At 51.9% G+C, this 20146-nt stretch overlaps 4 protein-coding genes across 4 annotated transcripts; 2 read left to right on the top strand and 2 right to left on the bottom strand.

Moving 5' to 3' along the window:
- Positions 1 to 91: 91 nt before the first annotated feature.
- UHO2_03805 (uncharacterized protein) lies at positions 92 to 1912 on the bottom strand (the record flags this gene model as incomplete). Its single annotated transcript, XM_041554411.1, has 1 exon — positions 92 to 1912. The coding sequence occupies one exon, from the start codon at positions 1910 to 1912 to the stop codon at positions 92 to 94; it is 1821 nt and encodes a 606-aa protein (XP_041410345.1).
- Positions 1913 to 2374: 462 nt separating this feature from the next.
- Positions 2375 to 4330, top strand: UHO2_03804 (related to Tumor susceptibility gene 101 protein; the record flags this gene model as incomplete). The annotated part of the gene is made up of 1 exon (XM_041554410.1): positions 2375 to 4330. One exon carries the CDS (start codon positions 2375 to 2377, stop codon positions 4328 to 4330), a length of 1956 nt encoding a protein of 651 aa, XP_041410344.1.
- A 672-nt stretch (positions 4331 to 5002) lies between these two features.
- On the top strand, positions 5003 to 6325 carry UHO2_03803 (uncharacterized protein; the record flags this gene model as incomplete). The annotated part of the gene is made up of 1 exon (XM_041554409.1): positions 5003 to 6325. The coding sequence occupies one exon, from the start codon at positions 5003 to 5005 to the stop codon at positions 6323 to 6325; it is 1323 nt and encodes a 440-aa protein (XP_041410343.1).
- Positions 6326 to 6479: 154 nt separating this feature from the next.
- On the bottom strand, positions 6480 to 11540 carry UHO2_03802 (uncharacterized protein; the record flags this gene model as incomplete). Its single annotated transcript, XM_041554408.1, has 1 exon — positions 6480 to 11540. The coding sequence occupies one exon, from the start codon at positions 11538 to 11540 to the stop codon at positions 6480 to 6482; it is 5061 nt and encodes a 1686-aa protein (XP_041410342.1).
- Positions 11541 to 20146: the final 8606 nt, after the last annotated feature.

Here is a 20146-nt window from a genome sequence, read left to right as displayed (position 1 = left end):
GTATCCCACACATAGACAGTCACAGGAAATAGAACACACAAAACCAAGACATCCTTAGTAAGAGAATTACGATTGCATTCTTTGGTTCAGCTTAGTATCCTGTAGGGCCTTGGATATCGTATCGCTTCCCTCTTACTGCCCAGATGCCCCAATTGGCTTTCACTGCAACACGTGGGTCAAAGTCAGCCACTGCCCACTGTTGCGATGCAAACACGTTCTCACCGGGTGTGATTAGCCAGTCGAACTCGCCCCTAACACCATCGACACTCTCGAACGCCAATACATCTCGCTCTACATCAGCTGGAGAGAAGCCAGTGGCAACGAGCGCACATCGTGTTGAGAGGATCTGACCGATGGCACGAGCCCACTCTCGCTGTGCCTGAACCACAGGAGCCGCAGTAAGCGCAGTGAACGTGTGACCGTCTGGCGAAGTGAGCACCGGCGCAGGCTCCTGAGACGGAATCTCACCACCTTCGGGAGATACGGAGGCGTCGACAGTGTAAGCAGCTCTGCTCGGTGGGACCGTGGAGACAGCAGGACTTGAGCCATCAAGGCGCTGCTGCTGCTCAGCAATCTGTGCCTTTGCAAGCTCGACAGCGTCATCAGCGGCCTTTTGCGCTGAAGCTTCGGTCGACTCTGCACCCTCTGCACCAGCAGCATGGTATGTACTCTTCGCCTTGGCAAAGTGTGCCTCGTGATCCCTATCCTCCTGCCTTGTTTTGTCTGCTTCCTCGACAGCGATCTGCGAAGGGAACCCGAATCCTGGGCTGAAAGCAAAGAAGACATCTGTGTACGCATCGAATGGTTCCAACTGCGCATGGACATCCTCGTACTTGGACTGAATCGTTGTGATCGTCAAACCCTCAGAGACAACCACAGTACGCGAGGGAACGCCGTAGTTGGACTTGCGAACACGACCCTTGTGCATCGAAATACCACCCGATCCTGGCCCAGCACGCTCCTGCTGCATCTGAACCTGCTTGTCGGTTGGGATATGCGCCTCAGGTCCAATCAGGAAGAGATGGAAAGGAACACCGGGGAACATATACGTCAATTGATCCCACACAGCAGGTGGCAAAGTAGACTCGGCACGTGCACCAACGACAAAGATCCTTATCTTGTCCAGAGATGGCTTTGCGCCTTCCTTGGGGTGCAGCGTTTGACGGAGAGCAATCATGCTTCGTAGACCTTCGTGCGTCAGCCGGCGCGACTTTTTGGTGTAGGGGCTGTTCTCATGAATGACGGCACCCATGGTGGTGGGGAAAGTAAGAAGCTTGGAAAGGTGTCTTCGGCTGCGATCGGATTCTATCGAGTTGAAGTTTCGCGTGTAGAAGAAGACGTCCCAATTGGACATGTTGATAGTCTCCTCGAAACCTTGTGGTCCGGGTAGCTTGAATTCGGACATTTCTCGTCCACTGCGAAGATCGTGCTCGTCCTCGTTGGCTTCGCGGAGACGGGCAACGTACTTGCCATGCTCTGTGTCCTCGGCCCATTCCTTCTCGCTGTAATGCGTGGGCCAACCACAGTCCGGGCATTCAAAGTTTACGAGTCGTCGAACTTTGTGCTTGGACATGCTGACAGGGCAGGGAGCTAATGAGCGAATGCGTTCACCCCTTGCTCGGATCGAAGGGATGGGCGACTTCGAAAAGGGGTGAAAGAGATCATTTTGTGCCAATAGAGGCTTCTTAGCAGCGCGAGGTGGAAGTGCAAAGGGGTCGTTCTTCTTGTCCTTCTTGCCGCCGAAGAGAGAGAAGCCGAACAGTTTGCGTGTCTGTATGGAAGCAAGGTTGATGCTGGTTGTCGTCGTCGCTCTGTGATTTGCTTGCAAGAGTGGTGTTGAGAGAGGTCGGACCGACGACGCTGAACGGACAGCGTTGCCAGCGTGCGAAAGCGATCGGGATGCCGCCTTCATCGTTGCGGTCTATACCTCAAAAGATTCTTGACCAAGTGGTGGAAAGTGGTGCAGAGGGAGAAGGGTGCACTATGACAAGGCCAACAGTTATCGAAAATCTTGCTCCACTTGTCATGTGGAGAATTATGGCTTTCTTCCTCGGATCACCTCAGCCACCGATTTTCGCTTCGGCGCTAATGCAAATCGAAGATCGTTGGCTCTCAGATGCCCGATCCTTCCAGGACATCGGTCCATTGACATGAATACAGTATTTCTCTCCACAATCTCGGTCTCAAATAACGCGTGGGTTCCTGGCTCAAAGCAAGCGAACGGGCCACAACAAGCAGCATTCATTTGTATCTAGGAGTTGCTTTCTATCACGACGTTGCCGAGATCCACTTATTGGCTGTTCACCTCACCTTGCCTCGCTTTACTTCATTGTTCCGGAGCAACAGCTGCTGAAGGCAATCTGGATTTCCCGCCATGGACCATGCCGTGGTGCAAAAATGGCTTCGCAGCGTCCTCGGCCCATACACCGAACGCGATCGTGTCTTCGCCGACGTCGACCGAGCGCTGATCGCCGTCTCGTCGCTGTCACCCAAGACGGAGGTGTTTACCTTCAACGATGGTCGGACACAACTTCTACTCAACCTCGAGGGTACCATCCCGGTCGAGTTCCGCAACTCGACATACAACATCCCTGTAGCTTACTGGATTCCACGAGGTTACCCACGGGAACCACCGATGGCCTTCGTAGCACCAACGCCTGATATGGCCATCCGCAAAGGTCCGAATGTCGACCCGAGTGGTGAAATCGGAGGCGATTATCTCGCAAGATGGAGAAGCAAACCAGAAGCCTGCAACCTGCTCGACTTGATTCACGACTGCCAGCATATGTTCGGAAAGGAGCCGCCTGTTTATGCCAAACCAAAGCCTACAGCGGTGTATGCTATAGCCGCTTCATCACAGCAACGCTCGCAGACATCTACACCGCAGCAGGCTAGCTCGTCAAACACTTTCGCACAGCCTGCCGGTCCGCCGCCACTGTCAGCTTCGCCTAGATCACCTCAGACCACAGCAGGCCCATCCTTCCGCGGCGCTCACGATCCACGACAGAAGCCACCACCACCTGCACCAGCACCTACGCCCGGTCCATCCGGCTATCACGATCCAGCGCAGGTTCAACATCCCCCCCATCGCCCACCAAAGCCTTCTTCCTCCCTTGGACCTGATAGTAACTACACTCCCAGCCCACTAAACTCGATGTCCCACATGGAACCGTCTAGCGGTCCAGCGCCATTGCTGATGCGAGATGGCATGCATATGCAGTCACCTCAGCAGCCTGCAACGCCACAGCAATTCCCAGATGAAGCATACCGACGATATTCAGGGGCAGGTTTGGGGGGTTCGGCGTATCATCCTCAGCAAAATGCTACACCGCCTCAAGAGCAGTACCCAGTATCACCTGTAGCCGTGCCACAGTCTCCCAACCCAGTGTCTCAGTGGCAGCCGCACGCAAATAGCCATCCGCATCATCAACGCCAAGGCTCGCAGCAGTATCCTCAGCACCAACAACATCCGCAACACCGAGCGCAAACGTACCCTTACCCGGGAGCAGATCAGCAGTATCATCAAGGGGGGCCAAATTCAGGCTACAACGGCGCCCAACAGCAGCAGCCTCCGTCCCAAAACGGTGCTCCTCCACCGCCCGTTTCCGGACCGCATCCGTATCAGAACTCTCCGCTTCCGCACGGAGGTAGTCCAGCACCCCCATCCGCACACGGTAGCTCCAACGGCTACCTCAATCCTCCACCACCAGGCCCCATCACGGCCCCCAAACCCAAAGGCATCAATCTACTCGACGAAGATGACGCCTCCAGCTCCTCTACCCCACCCACCCTCACCTCAGCTTCAGGCCCAGTGCCACCACCCCCTCGTCCCATCAACCCTGAGCTACTAGCCCTTCACGACCGCGTCTACAACAAACTCACCAGCCGTCTGTCCACCCTATCCAACACCCTCTCCTTCACCAATTCGCGTCTCGAGCTACTCTCGACCGACTTGGACCGCGGTTTACCAGCGATCGAAGATGAAATGTCGCGTCTTCGAGCAGTCCGCGATGTCTGTCAAACCACTGGCGATCGACTTTCTATTTCCGTGAACGAAATCAGCGAAAGCATTCGCAATCTACAGGCCAGAGAGGAGCCAGATCCGGACAGCATGGTCTTAGCGACGAGTATAGTGGGTAATCAGCTGGTGGATCTAGTAGCGGAGGATAACGCGATTGAAGATACCTTGTATCATTTGGGTAGAGCGTTGAATGCGGAGAGGATTGATTTGGATCGCTTCTTAAAGCAGACTAGAATGTTGGCTAGGGAACAGTTTATGAAGAGAGCGTTGGCGATGAAAATTAGTGATGGGATGGGGTGGGCTCAGTAGCAGAGGATCATCCTTAAGGAGACAGCGCATTGGCTTGTGACTGAGGCTCAAGCAGCAATACCATTGACATGAGAGCAGAGGTGTGAGTTGTGTGTGTGTGTGTCCACTCTTGTGTGAGGTTGAAGGCAGCTGAGAGCTTGTTTATGCTGAAGGAAACGATCCAGTATGATGATGCGAGTTGACATAAGCCGACACGAAAGAGATCGGGTACAACTTAGTCCCGCTCGTTGACACACATCGTCATTAAGTGGAATGCTCCCACCTTTGGCATATGCCGACACTTTGTATACATATCAAGCGCGGAGCTCGAGGCTCCCACCACGTTCTTCAGTCAATCGAGTATATATGTTTCTGCCCTAAAACAGTAGTGACATCGTACTCAGACTTTTCCCGATCGTCAGTTATCGGGACAAAACTTCTTCACATTGCAACAGTGTGTGGGTGAATTTAGCTGAGCAACGCGAACATCATTTACAGGGCTGTAGTGCGCGTCTTGCTGAGTGTTGGTGTGGAGGCAAAAGGCCCTGCAGCTCTAAAATCTCTCAAAGTCACACTTTCTCCATCACACTCTACGCCTCATCCTTATCTCCTGACCGTTCTCTTCGTTCCATCTGAGCCCCTCCTCGCCACTTCAGCTTCCAGTCTCCAGCATCCCAATCGGAGCTGCTCAGTATGGCGTCCCCACCCAAACGAAAGCGGGATGCCTACGCATCTCCCTCTTCCTCCTCTGTCTCGCCAGCATCGACACACCACCCATCGACATCAACACCACGACGTCCGTTCGCACCGATCTTCGAAGACAGTCTGCCCTCACCACAGCCTATGAACCCTTCGGGCTCGATGAGTTCTGATACACGTCAACAACTCGAACTGTCGCTCTCTGAGCTACGTACTTCAGCCGCACGAATCAAGTCTCTCTTACAGACCCTCCCACCAACCTCGCGAAGTGCTTTGACAGAAGTCGCCGCTCCACCTCAGAACAGCTCCCTCACTTCCTCTCATAGTGGAGGAGAGGAGGTAGTAAAGGAGGTTACATGCTCCAAGTGCCACCAGCTACAAGAAAAGGTCCAGGAACTCGAACAGGAGAGGGTGAGGCACGAAAAAGAGCGTCAGGCGTGGAAAGAGTTTAAGTCTTGGTGGTTGGCTAGTTTGGCGCAAAAGGATAAAAGACATCGCAAGAAGCACAAGAGCAAAGCAGCAGCAGCCTCTTGTACCGCTGCTAGTAGCAGTACTGAGGGTGCGATTGAGGGAGGTAGTAGGGTGGAGGAAGAGAGGCGAAGTGCGGTGGTGAAAAAGCTAGATGCTACGACGAGGGGGGTTTGGGTTCGAGCTGGAATTATACCCCCCGACAATGCCGTTGGAGGCGAAGCAGAGAGAGCGCAAGGGGAAGAGAAAGCTAGTGCTGGGCCAAGGAGAGTAGATCAGGGTGAGCAGGGGGATATGGGCGAAAGTGCAGGCCAACAGAGCGAAGTTACTCTCCCGTTGCACGCTCATCCACCCTCAAACGCGGCTGTAGCGACAGCCAGTACGCCTACCACTACCGCTCCCACTGCTGCTGCACCTTCTGCTTCAGCGCAACCGCACACTCGCAACGACAAACTTAGTCCACTTATTCGAACCATCATTCCCCGCCCCACCACTCTCCCTCGCGCTCAGCCCGTGCCTCCCACGACCAACACCACTCGTGACGAAGTAGGGTATGTCGACTCGACTCCGATTCGAAACCCTCTACAACGACGCGCAATGCTAGCACACGATTGTCCAGATTGCTCTTTATTCTACTCCCATCTCAACACAAATGGGGAAGGTTTGGGTAATAGGGAAAGAACAGCGTGCTCAAGACATCGTACGACGTTCCAGAGGGCGACTACGCCAGATGGCTACTGGAACATTGGGTTCCCTACCACACAGGAGGTCGAGGAGATAAATGCTTCTGCTAAGGCCAAGCGAGTCGGTGGTCGCAGGGAAGAAGGAGGGTCTGGCCGAAGGCGATGATCTCACTTCAATGTCTCGTTCTTACGCTTGCGATCACAAGACAATCTGTTGTTCAAGCTCGCATCATCTCAATCAGTTCCAAGGTCTGTGTCTGAGTGTGCAAAGTTTTGCATTGCTCCATGTCTGATGATCCTCTTCTCCCAACGGGAGAAGTCTACAAGAATCCACTTTCCTGCAACAATCGTGCAATCTTCTCATCCTCCCTCTCTCTCGGCTCCAGTGCCAGACTCTGTTCGTACAAATCATCCGCCGATCTTGCATCCACCAAATTGCTCTCGATCCACTTCTCCAACGCCGGCACTACTGCCAAGTTGTACGGAGTAGATTGATGAATCGTGATCTCTCGAATGACCTCCGCTGTCTTTTGTCGTTTGCCAAAGTTGATCAGCTTGTCGTTCTCCTTTAGTCTGTCGCGATTCCCGTCTTCGATAAAGGTAAGATCTCCGAGGTATCGACCCAAGAAAGGAACGCAAGGAGGATTGAGTTTGTGTATCGTCTCTCTGTAGTTGGCCCAGTTGCGGCTTGCAGACATGAGGTTCTCCAACGACTCGAAGACGAGAACATGCTTTTGGGAAACCGCATCCCACGTCCTTCTCAACCTATGCACCGGTGCTGTCGAAAGGGCAGAAACGATAGCCCACATGCCCGAGAAGTTGTTCAAGCCTCTACAACGATCCGCGATGCTGATGAAGTGCTTGATCAACGCAGAACGTTTCTTGAGATCTTCTTGCTGCAAGATGGTTTCTGCAACCCAAGCAGAGATTCGATTGTGAGTGTTGATGCTCTCCATAATGCCCTTCGCATGAACATCATTACCTGGCTTCGTCCATTTCAAGCCAAGACATTCGGCTGGTTTGACCTTGTTGTAGAGTCGGCTTTCTATAAGTGTGAGCTGTCGAGCAATCTCCAACGGGTCAATCTCCAGGAACTTGAGCTTTTTCATGTTTTTCGGCAAAATCGGAGCAGGCACTGAGGTAGGCAAGACCATCTTGCGAACCATTTGCTCTCCATCACCTTGTCTTCGTTCCACCAACCTCTGCAAGTGCTGAGAGGGAGCCTTCATCGAAGCAGCCTCGCCCATCTCTTCGACTGCAAAACGGCGGACTTGGTCGAGGTAGGGCTCGTCTTCGCCTTCGTAGAAATGCATCTCGAGCCACATCTTGAGGACATTAAAGACACGCAGTCGGATCGGAATCTGCTTCTTTTCCGTCCACAGCGTTAGCTCTTCCTCGTTGAGACCCTCGGGCGGAAGAATGCGGAATCGCTGGGCCAGTAAGTCAAGCAACGTCTGTGTCGTCGTAAAAGATCGGTAGGTCATCAAGAATGTGTTGTTGAAGGAAGCATCGAACGAGTTGTGCATCGTCAGACGCGCCAACAGTGCTTCGAGAGTAGCAGCCTTCACCGAACCATCCTGAGCAATGACAATGTCATCGCCCATGTAGTCGGGTTCTAAGAACCACGGCACCTCGTCCTCTTTGCGCCGAGCAGTGGTCGACATGGTGTTGGCAGTGTTGACGCTGTTCTCGCTGTCCTGAGTCATGGTGTGCGACAAAGGTGCGTCGTCACCCAACAGCCTGCGTAGCTTTCCACTGCCAGTGCGTACAGACTCGCCGTCCTCGTCGATGCTCTCAGCAGCTTGGCCATCGACCAGAGTGCCTCTGCGGCTGAGAACTCTGCTCGATGCATCAGTGTACGATTGCATGGATCGGACGGATCCTCCTCCAGTAGTGACGGAAGTGGATCGCTGACGGTAGCTGCTGGCCTGATTGGAGCCGACACGGCCAGGTGCCAGACTAGTGACGGGAGAGTTGGTCGTCGAAGCTGTCGTAGCTCGACTACCTGACCTCGCTCTAGGCCCGTTGGGCACAGCGATGCCAGGACCGAGGTACATGAACTCGGCTTCCTCCTCTGCTTCTTCTCCATTGCTCCTGTCGTATCGTGCAAGCTCTCCCACTTCTTCGTGCAGACCGTTGCTGGAGGTGTTGACTTTGCGAGAGAAGACGCCAGTGGAAGGCATAGTGACGCCGTCTTCGGATCCGTACACCGAGGCACGCGCACCGAGGAAGGGGGACGCATTTCGGAGTTGCTCTTCCGCGACCTTGGCGAGGTCCTCAAGTGTTCGGACCACGGCTGAGGTCACCTTGACGAGTTTGACAGCCTGTTTCTGCGCCACGATTGCGCTCGATGCTGAAGAGCTCTGCTCTTGGACCGCAATGAAGAGGGCGCAAGAGGCATCGTAAGCAGCCTGCTTAAGCGCCACGAATCGCCGCATTAAATCGCGCGCCTTGGCAGCGTTTGCGGCATTGCGCTCGTTGATCGGAGTCAACTTGCTTTCCTTAGTGTTCGGCCCATCGACATCGAGGCCAGAAGCGAGATCGATGCTCTCAATCAGAGCCTCGAGAGCGCCGTAGTGGGACAGCAAGGCCGAAGCAGACTTTGTTGCAGCAGGGCTGCCCGTCTTGCCAATTGCAAGCGCTTGTTGGACAGTATCAAGGCGAGAAGCGAAGTACTGGAGCTGCTTCAGTATTTGCTGGTCGAGGCGCTGCTCTGGGATACGGCGCAAGGTGAGCAGACCTCGAACCACGGCGGACTCGGCATCTCGACGTTGGTCGAACGGGTTGTTACTCTTCGATCCCTTTTGCTCCGCCTTGATCAGGTTGACCTCGTACTTGGAGGGCAATACAAAGCCGTTGCCCAACCATCCGGCAGCCATACCACTGCCGAAAGATGTTGGACCGACGCCATTGAGACCAAGATCACTTTCCAGACTACCCTCAACTCGACGCAACCATCCGCGGCTGTGCGCTGCACCTAGTGCAGTGCTTCTCGACTTCTCAGCTTCTGAGCTCAGGCTCTGCAAAGTGCGCGTGAGCTCGAGCGCATCTTCGCGCAAGCGCTGTCGACACTGATAAAGCTTGGAAAAGACATCTGCATCAAGTTCGGTCATCGTGCTCTCCATGCCAGAGGTGGGCGACGAAGCTAGGGTGACGGTATGGTCTATGACTTGACGTGAAGAGAGCACGAGCTTGGACACAACAGCGTTGAGCTTGCGTCCGATGGGATAAAGGCTGCCAGGAATGGGAGCAACCGAGTCTTTGGGGTTGGCGCCGAACAGGTGGAGCGAAGCAGTGTCTGCAGAACCTTGCGAGGATGTGTATAGCGTGTGTAGTATCTTCGAGTACAGGTTGAGATTCAAGTCCTTCACGCCGCTTGACGAATCTGGAAGGTTCCTGATGGCATCCACTACTGCTGCGTGTGGTGAGACAAGATTGGAGATGGAAGCCAGATCGTTGATGGAGAGCGAGAGAGAGCCAGTTGCGTACAGCACCTCTCTGATGGCAGCCACCACACTGGCGGTGGTGTGAGCCAATCTTGGAAGGTAGACGCCTCCGCTTGCAAAGCTCCAAATCGATGCATCTGACTCTGTCAAGCCATTGGTGCCGATCTGCTCGGTAGCAATGGCTGCCAATTGACGGATATGTTCATTGGCGCGACGAACCAATAAGCTGACGGGTCGGACTTGGGCTGGTGTCAGCGCCTTCTGCAGCTCGTAAGCAGCTGTCTCTTCATGGAGCAGAGTGGCAGGCGCAATCTTGGGAGGCGACAGCACTGGGTGGTGAGCAAAGGCAGCAAGACTCGTCGCCGAACCACCGTTGCGTGTTGCATCGGAGTACCTCTTTGGCGGCTTGCCTGGCAGTCGAGGGTTCACATCACCGTCCAAGTCGGACTCATCCGAATCGAGATTGAGAGCCGAGACGTCCCGAGCAAGGTTGAGTTCAGCACCCAAGCTGGAAGCGCCTTTACTGTGTTGGCTCGCTGTGGCTGCTGGGCCAGCCGATTGCCGTGGCGACCGACTGCGAGGGGTGATATTGGAGAGAATGGTGAGCTTGGTCTTGGCATCTTGATAATTCCAGCGAATCTCCTGAGAAGAGCGATGGACATAGAAGAAGTACTTCTCATCGTCTGTGAGGCGTAGCTTCCATGGTTTGGGCACTGAGTTGGGATCCGGCATGCGATCGGCGGTATTGCTGCTAGGCGCTCGAACTGGAGCAGTGCCGTTGTGGAAGATGGCGGTGCTGCTGCTGTTGGTGGAAGAGGGGTGTGACTCTGCGCTGGTCGCAAGCGAGTTCGGTCTACTACGATCGGGTCGAAGACTGGAGCCTTGCAGATCCTTGCGAGAATCAATAGCGCTGTTTTGTCCTGAAGATACGCCGCGAAGCATCGTTTGCGTGTGGGATCTGCTCGACGAGGACTCTGCCATTTCTGATTGCGCAACAGATCCGCCTGGAGGCAGCTGTGATGAGGTTGCCCCTGTTCTTGTGTTATAGAATACGGTTTGGCCACGTTGAGATGTCTTCTGAACCCATGTGTCTCCGCCGGCCAAGTTGGCCTGCGAGCCGGTTGCAGCCCTGGGCCTTGCAGTGGCAGCAGCAGCAGCTGCAGCGAGAGAGGGAGATGCGGCGGAGCTGCCTGCTAGCGGGTTGGATACAGAAGCGGCTCTGGCCCTTTCGCGCTCGATGGCAAGCTGGTCGGCAGAGAGAGAGTAGGAGTTGGAATGCGAGTAGCCTGGAAGGCCAGATTGACCAGAGCCTGCTGGAGCAGGTCGGTAAGGTGATGCATCGGACTGGTGCATGGCGGCGTTGTCGGCGAGTTTTGGGCTTGCAAGATCGAACATGCGTCTCCTCGGGTCGAGCATTGCTGCTTCCGCGAGCTGGCTGAAAGCATCACTATTGCCAATGCCATCGCCCTTGATGAGTGCTTGGAGACCATCGAAGCCGGCACCGAAAGCGAGGCGAGAGAAAGAGTCGGATTCGGTGGAAGGTTGTGAGCTGAGGCCTAAGCTGTAGCTGGGATGGATTTGAGCACGAGCCATGAGCTCCACTTGAACCTCCTGATCCGAAATAGGCTCCACGTAATTCGATGGAAACCAGCCTCGGACCTGATTGTCGAGAAGGCCATCCCACCAGCCTGATTCGAGCTGAGTGAGGACCTCGATGAGAGCGCCTTTCTGGAAGGAGAGCGAGCTGGCATCGTTGGACTCAAAGTCGTAGAGCGCGCGAACAAAGAAGGATGGGGGATCGTCCGAGTCATCGGCTGTGCTGAGAGCAGTATCGTCGGTGCGCGAAGGGTAAGTTGAAGGGACTTGTGAGGAATGTTGTTGTGCATGTGCCAGATCGTTGCCGTAAGCGGCAGTGGCAGTCGAAGTCGACGCCATGGCGAGGAGGTTATCAGAAGAGCGGCCTGAGCGCGCAGGTACTCTTTTTGATGACAAAGATGCGATAAGGCGTGATTTTTTGAACACGAGTTGGATGGAGCAGGTGGAAAGAGCGAATGTCGAAATGTAGCACGCTCACAGGTGGCTGAGATCGGGGGAGAGAAGTGCGATACGGTCGAAAGATTCGAGGGCGGTGAGCATTGACGCAGCAGGGTAAGGGTATCGTCGCTAGGATGAAAGCTGCAGATGAGGCCGCAGTGTGATGGGCACGATGTAGGGATGATGTCGGAGCGGTTTGGCTCGAAGCTGTTGTCGGCAAGTTGTCCCGTCGGTGTGGTCGAGACAAGTGAGAAGAAGAGAGAGGGACGGGCGCAATGGCTGTTGGATCGTGTCAACTAGCAGAGACGTCTGTATCTGTCGGAAGTTGTGATGATGCCTTTGACACACGTCCGACTTGAGCCGGCTTTGCGACACGGCGAATCGAGCTGGCAAGAAGCCGGTCAGAGGAAGAAAGGGAGAGAGGAAGAGAGAGCTGCCGTGCGGATCGTGATTGCAGATGAACAAAGGCAAACTTGCCAGTGGGTATGCTGCTCTGTGTTGAAGCGGACAAATTCGAAATCAGCGTTTGGCAGAGGTGTGGGTATGATGAGCTTTGCCGGGCCATTCGACTGAGCTTTGTGGATGGTGGGTGACGACAATGGCGATAACAATGGTGGTTACGAAGGATGCAATTGAGATTTGGGAACGCTGAACGAGGGGTGAAGAGTGATCAGGATGTGATTGGCAATGCTCAGGGTCTCTCTGTTCCGGTTCTTGGCAAGGCAACCAAGTGTGATTAGAGCGTAATCGAGCGAAAAAGAAAAAGAAAAAGAAAAAGAAAAAGAAAAAGAAAAAGAAAAAGAAAAAGAAAAAAGAAAAAAGAAAAAAAGAAAAAAAAAAAAAAAAAAAAAAAAAAAAAAGAAAAAGAAAAAGAAAAAGTGCGTCTGCGCGTGTGTGGACGGCTTTCCGGAGTTCCAGAGAGCGGTTGTCACAGCATCACAGGAGCAGCAACAAATCAGAATCAAAGACTCTGCAAATCCTTAAGGAAGCTCTGTTGGCACGCGGGGTCGAAGCAGCGCAAGATGCTCTGAGTTGCAAAATCCATAGGTGCCGCTGCATCAGAGCTTCGCAACGCACCACAGTAAAAACAGAGCTCCCTCCTTGCTTGAATGCTCCAACATCGAGCCATCGATACAGAGCATCGGCCCCTCGCAAAAAGTCGCTTAGACCCCTTTCAACTAGCAACCCTTCGCCAAGTATATCTGTGTCCAAGCCTTGGTGGGTTTCGGTCGAGCTCGGTGAAGCTTGGTCGATGGGAGAAGGAGCCTCTCTCTTCTTAGTGCAACACACACACACACACATACGCCACATCTAATCCACCGACCCCAAGTGAGGCCAATTCCTGTTGTACGGCGTGCAGCAAATAGTGTTGATCACAAATTGTGATTGTGATGTCACATAAAAACCAAGCACACGACAATGAACAGTATACAGCTCGCGCGTAAACTGTCCCACGATTTTACATGTCACCACACATCACTCCAATGCTCAATAGCCATATGTCTGATTGCCACACTGTCTGATATCATCTGAAAGCCCTGCTTCTTCTCTCCAAACTGTGTAATTGATATTGACATTACATGCGAAAATTGTGCTTTGAAGAAGAGCCGAGATTTTTTTTTATTGTGGGACAGTTTATGGAGCATGCCGCCAAATAGCGACACCGCTCCATTCCTGACCTTTTACCACATAACTCGATAAGATCTGTAGTAGACATGTTTCTACTACAGATATCAGGTTTCAGGCACAAGACCCCTGACAACAAACTCATCCACACAAGACCTTGGTGTTATCCAAAAAGGCAAACTATTGGACATTGATCATGCTGAGCTACCTCTGAATGGAGTGTCCATGGCAGTTAGTTGGACTTTGTGATAACTCTCAATTACAGGCTATTTGAGCAAAAAGGAGTATAGAAGGCTTCTACAGCAGATTCTGGCAGGAACAGTAATAGAAGGCTTCTACAGCAGATTTTCTCGCACCAGAAACCTGATACCTGTAATAGAAATGTGTCTATTACAGATCCTGTCAAGATATGTGGTAGAGTGCTCTCTATTACTGTTCTTGTCGAGGTATGTCATAGAGAAGCCTCTATGACTTTTCTCACCCAAAGATGTAGTAGTGTGTTTGCTATTGCAGGTTTCAACTGACCACTGTTGACACTCTGTACAGAGGTAGTGTCAGGGGTCACGCGCCTGAAACCCAGGTCGGTCTGTCGAGATACTCGGTGACTATCAAACTGTGCGACAGCTATTGTCTCAGTATTGGTGACTATCAAGTTGCGCAATGACAGCAGGTGGCATTCATTGTATATACTATCATAGGTTTCGGCTGACCTCTGTGGACACTCTGTTCAGGGGTAGCTCAGCACAATCAATATCAATGCTTCGGTTATGATGACACCAAGGTCTGGTGTGAGTGTTGATGATGATGAGGTTGATGGGGTTGGTGATAAGGTTGGTGAGTGTTGATGATAATGAGGTTGATGGTGTTGGTGATTAGGTTGGTGGTGTCAACACGAGTGTCCAGTGTGTTGACTTCGATGCTTGAAGTGATCCCTGGACCACAGTGGACTACTGCCTTCGGTTCTATCTATATCCGGACCACTAACCTGCTATGGGGCACCTATGGACATCAGGTAGTGGTGATACAACACACACACTACGATGAGGAGCAACCCTGATAGATTGCTGCTATGCTGACTGTAACTAATGAGTACTTATGTTTCTAAAGTATTGACTAGTTGTATGGTGAGTAGAGTGGATGAGGATCCACTCGACCTATGATGATGAGAAAGCATGGTTATATACCTCTTCACAGCATCGCCAGCGATGCTGCTCCTGCTCTCTCTCCAGAGAGTACCTTCTTCATCGAGTACTGCTCAGGGGGCCTCTCCTGCTTGCTTGGTACCCCTGTGCCTCTTGTTGACACTGCTCCTCTTCCTTGCTATCCTGCTTGCTTGGCACTCTTGTGCCTCCTGAGTGGTGTCGACTCCTTCGACACTGCTCCTCCTCCTCAGGACCTGCTTGCCAGTTCCCTATACATTGCTCCTTCTCCTTTGACCAGTGACAGTTCCTTTGACTCTTGTCTCTTGAGCCCCTGAGTGGTAACCATCTGCATGCTCCTTGAGCTTGGTCCTCTTCATGGCTGTGCCTGCTCCTTGAGCTTGGTCCTCCTCATGGCTGTGCCTGGCCCTCCTCACATATGGCTCGGTCCTCCTTTGCATGTGAGTCTGTAGGAGTCCATGGTCTCCATGGAGACTGCACTACGACCATGCTCTCTACTGGTATCGACTAGATCTTCGATACCTGTGCTCCTTCCATATGAACCCGTGACCCTCCTGCTTCTTGAGCATCCAGGCCCATGACACCTCCTGAGTGGTGTCGACTCCTTCGACACTGCTCCTCCTCCTCAGGACCTGGTGTCGACTCCTTCATCACTGCTCCTTCTCCTCAGGACCTGCTTGCCAGTTCCCTATACACTGCTCCTTCTCCTTTGACTGGTGACGGTTCCTTTGACTCTTGTCTCTCGAGCCCCTGAGTGGTAACCATCTGCATGCTCCTTGAGCTTGGTCCCCTTCGTGGCTGTGCCTGGCCCTCCTTGCATATGGGCTCAGTCCTCCTTTGCATGTGATTCCATAGGGGTCCATGGTCTCCATGGAGACTGCACTACGACCATGCTCTATACTGGTATTGACTAGATCTTCGATACCTGTGCTCCTTCCATATGAACCAGTGACCCTCCTGCTTCCTGAGCATTCAGGCCCATGACACATGCTCTTCTTTGCCTGGTGATGTGTGTTGACCCCTTCGACACAGCTCCTCCTCCTCATAGACAATCCCTGGTCTACTTGACACAGCTCCTTCTTTCCTCACCAGCAACTTCCTTCTTGACCTTATCTTGTGAATCCCTTAACCACCTGTTGAGCCCTGTTGCCAAGCCCCCTTGATCATGTGGTCACCTCTGTGCTTGGTCCTACATGGCTGTATGCACATACCCCTTGAGTGGTAACCATCCACATGATGCTGAGCTTGGTCCCCACTCCTGCATGTGGTTATCTCCTGTATGCTTCTCCTTCTAATGCCAGTATCCTCCTTCCTGAATCTCCTGATGCTTGCTCATGACAGCTGACTTGCTGAGACATGCCAATCAGGCTGATTCTGATCAATCCTTGTGAGATTAACCAGGATCCCAGAGTTTGGTTGATCTCACAAGTCATATGTGCTACCAACCCAATTAGATCATTGATTCCTGATGATTGCCACAGATCAATTTGGCACACACTTCATATGTTGATCCACTGACCCTGTGACATGACACTGCTCCTGTTCTGTGAGGCCCCCTCAACCCTATGTCTCCTCCTCATCCTTCCTACCATTTTCCATCCACGTTGGGCTGCTGCTCGTTGGCACTGCCTTCCTCTCTTCCTGTGGATGGATGGCCCTTGTGCTACTTCACCATCATCAGGGGCTGTTCCCACTTCATCTGAGTGGCAACCTGCACCCCTACATCTCCCTCCTGTTGCCAGCACCCATCGGCCTGCACCAACTTCATCATTGTGCAAGGTCCCTGCTTCATATGGTGGCAACTCTGCCCTTGTTCTCTGTCATCCCCTTGCTGTATTGGCAATAGAGGTTTCTCTTGAACCAATTCCCATGAGGCCTGTTGTAGCAAGTGTGATCCTGCTGATTCCACTGACTCCTGTAATAGGACCTGTGTCCCTACCAACCATGACAAGTTATGTCATAGAGTCATTGATTCTACTGATCTCACTGATCCCTGTCAGAACTCTACTTTCCTGCTGGTTCTACTCCTGTAACAAGACCCATGCTCCTACCAATCACAATGAGTTATGTCATAGAGCCATTGTTCCTACCAATCTCACTGAACTCTGTTGGAACTCTACTTTTGCCCAATCCATGATGGTTGCACCAGATCTCTTCATATGAGTTCTGTTCTTCCTGTGCATCCATCTAGTCCCATGACAACTGGCACCACAAACAAGGGTCGACGCCAGCAGCACTCACCCACACACTCGACTCTTCTCTGTCTGAACACCCAATTGCCTTCATTTCCACCATGACATCCCCAGCAAACTCAAAACTCCTTGGCCTCAAGCTCGAAATCTCCTGCTTGGAGTGGGCCATTCACTCCTTCCAACATTTCCTTGAGGGTGCCATCAAGATCACAGTTGTCACTGATCATGCTCCCCTTGGTGCAGTCCTTCAAAGCCCCTCACCCAGCATGTGCCAGTTCACTTGCCATATTGAACAACTCCAGGCCTATCTGTTGCCATTCCTCGAATCAATGGAATTTGTCCACAAGCCAGGCAGGCAGCATTCCAATGTCGATGCCTGATCTCGCCTATCGACTCAAAATCGTCATTGACCATATCTCGGCACCTCCTGCCAACGGCAACTTCGATTGACCTCATTGTTCTTATTGCTCTTTCCCACAGCATTTTTCGAAGATCTCGTCTCTCAGCTTGTATCGTTCTTCCTGTCTCCATTTCAGTTTCGTTCCAGCACCTATGACCATCTTTCCTTTGTCTACATCATCATGTACATAAGAACTGTCCTCTGCATCCTTTGGGAGGGGGGGATGTAACGCGTCTGGTTCATCTTGGCCTCTCGGCCGGGATGTTCGTGACCACAATAGGATATCACTCTCGTCATTGTCAGCCTCTCTCGTCTCTGAAATACCATCGATTCACAACCTCATCTTGCGACTGCTCAGCAGCACATAGTGTTGTGAGCAAGGCAAAGGCACTGATCCTACAGCAGGAGCAGTCAGACTCTTAATCTGTTGAAGAGCATGCAGCAAATAACGTTGATCACAAGTATCAATTGCAATGATGATCATGAACTAAGTACAAGATGATTCAAATGTATATATGTCTTCTAGCAATCTGTGTACACATGTATGATACAGTCCCTGCCCAAAGTTTGGGGACAGGGTCCAATATACAATAAACCAACTGTCCAATAGAATACCTTCCATCTGCTTGGAGAAGTGATCTCTCATAAGTGTCAGACTGAGCAAAACACACAGTGAGCAAGTTCAAAAGAAGAGCTTTTGATTGCAGTGAGTCTCGGAGCTGACTAATACTTGAGCAGACCTCCATGCTTAGTAAGCACTTGCTCCACATGATGCTCCAGTGAGTTGATCACAGGGTTGATATGTTTGAGTGTGATCTGGGTGTTCCACACTGTCATGGGCCTGGATGCTCAAGAAGCAGGAGGGTCACTGGTTCATATGGAAGGAGCACAGGTATTGAAGATCTAGTTGATACCAGTAGAGAGCATGGTCATAGTGCAGTCTCCATGGAGACCATGGACTCCTATGGACTCACATGCAAAGGAGAACCGAGCCACATGCGAGGAGGACCAGGCACAGCCACGAGGAGGACCAAGCTCAAGGAGCAGGCACAGCCATGAAGAGGACCAAGCTCAGATGGTTACCACTCAGGGGCTTGAGAGACAAGAGTCATAGGACACTGGCAAGCAGGTCCCGAGGAAGAGGAGCAGTGTCGAGGGAGTCGACACCAGGTCATGAGGAGGAGGAGCAGTGTTGAGGGAGTCAACACCAGGTCATGAGGAGGAGGAGCAGTGTCAAAGGAGTCGACACCACTCAAGAGGCACAGGGGTGCCAAGCAGGAGAGGCCCCTGAGCAGTACTCAATGAAGAAGGTACTCTCTGGAGAGAGAGCAGGAGCAGCATTGCTGGTGATGCTGTGAAGAGGTATATAACCATGCTTTCTCATCATCATAGGTTGAGTGGATCCTCATCCACTCTACTCACCATAACTAGTTATCACTTCAGCATAAGTATATATTAGTTTCAGTCAGCATAGCAGCAATCTATCAAGGTTGCTCCTCATTGTAGTGTGTGTGTTGTATCACCACTACCTGATGTCCGAAGGCGCCCATAGCAGGTTAGCAGTCTGGATCAAGATAGAACCGAAGGCAGTAGTCCACTGCGGTCTGGGGATCACTTCAAGCATCAAGTCAACACACTGGACACTTGTGTTGACACCACCAACCTTAGCACCAACACCATCAACCTCATTATCATCAACACTCACCAACCTTATCACCAATGTCATCAACCTCATCATCATCAACACTCACACCAGACCTTGGTGTCATCATAACTGAAGCATTGATATTGATCATGCCAAGCTACCCCTGAACGGAGTGTCCACAGAGGTCAGCCGAAACCTACGATAGTATATACAATGAACGCCACCTGTTGTCACTGCGCAACTTGATAGTCACTGATACCGAGACAATAGCTGTTGCACAGTTTGATAGTCACCGAGTATCTCGACAGACCGACCTGGGTTTCAGGCGCGAGACCCCTGACACACACCTCCTCTGCAGCTCTGGCAAGTTCATCCCATGTTTTTGGTACTGGCAAGTGCTTACCAAGCAAATTTTTGAATACATACCATATGTTCTCAATAGGGTTAAGGTCTGGCAAAGCCAGCAGGTGTTCCTGCATCTTAATGTGGTATTTGGCCCACTGTTGCTTGCAGATAGCAGCCTGATGACAGCTGCTGCTGTCTTCAACAACTGACAGGCTGTCAGGGTATGCACTAACAGCAGTTACAGCATCCCAAAGCAGGCCATCAATGATCCAATTGCAATATCTGACAGCTGTGAGGTTCTTGGCAGGATCCCTTTGATTAGCCAACCCCAGCTGCTTCTTTCTTGGAGCCAATGGGAGCACAATCAACAGGGTTTTAAGGTTGAATGCAATGCTGGCCCATACCTGGATGCTGAAACAGCTGGAACAGAATGTTGGAACCATGTTGTTGATGCCTTCTCGAGTGTTTTTCCAGCAACTAACCCATGTGTGTCCAGGCCAGTAGCCAACCTCAACAGCTGCCTCATCTGTGAACAGCACACCCCTCCAATCAGTTGTGCTGTTAGCCTTGGCCCATTCTAGATGTTTATGCCAGTTTTTGGCTGTCAGAAACAGCTTTCAGAGTGCAATCCAGCAGTTAATACTGGCCTGGTATGCTGTGTTCTGGAGCTGCACAACTGGAATGCCACCAAGTGTTGCTGACAGCTGTTGCCATGATAGAAACAGGTTTTTGAGTACCTCATGCTGAAGGTATCAGTCCAAGGTAGCTGTCCAGGAGCATGGATGGCCAGATAGTGCTTTTGTTTTGAAGGTACCATGCTCCTTAAAGTTATGGATGGTCTTGTGAACTGCTGTCTTGGAAATGCCACTTAGCTCTGCAATTTGTCAAATTGGCAGCCCAGTATCATGCATTGCAATGATTGAAGCATGCTTGCTTGTAGAGAGCTCATTGCCATGGACCATATCAGTGTTTGAAGTGTTCTTGATTAGTATGATGGTAGTGCTATTGCTCAATGACAACAATGACCCAAATGCAGGGTAACTGGCTAAATTGGGAAATTACCCAATTGTCCTCAAACTTATGCACAGGGACTGTACAAGGATGATAAGGCTGAAATGTAACAGGGAAACTATGTTGGA

This window comes from Ustilago hordei (assembly GCF_900519145.1).
Source record: "Ustilago hordei strain Uho2 genome assembly, contig: UHO2_contig_06, whole genome shotgun sequence".
Taxonomy (NCBI): Eukaryota; Fungi; Basidiomycota; class Ustilaginomycetes; order Ustilaginales; family Ustilaginaceae; genus Ustilago; species Ustilago hordei.
Note: the sequence above shows the minus strand (reverse complement) of the source record. Positions and strands in the feature narration are given on the sequence as shown.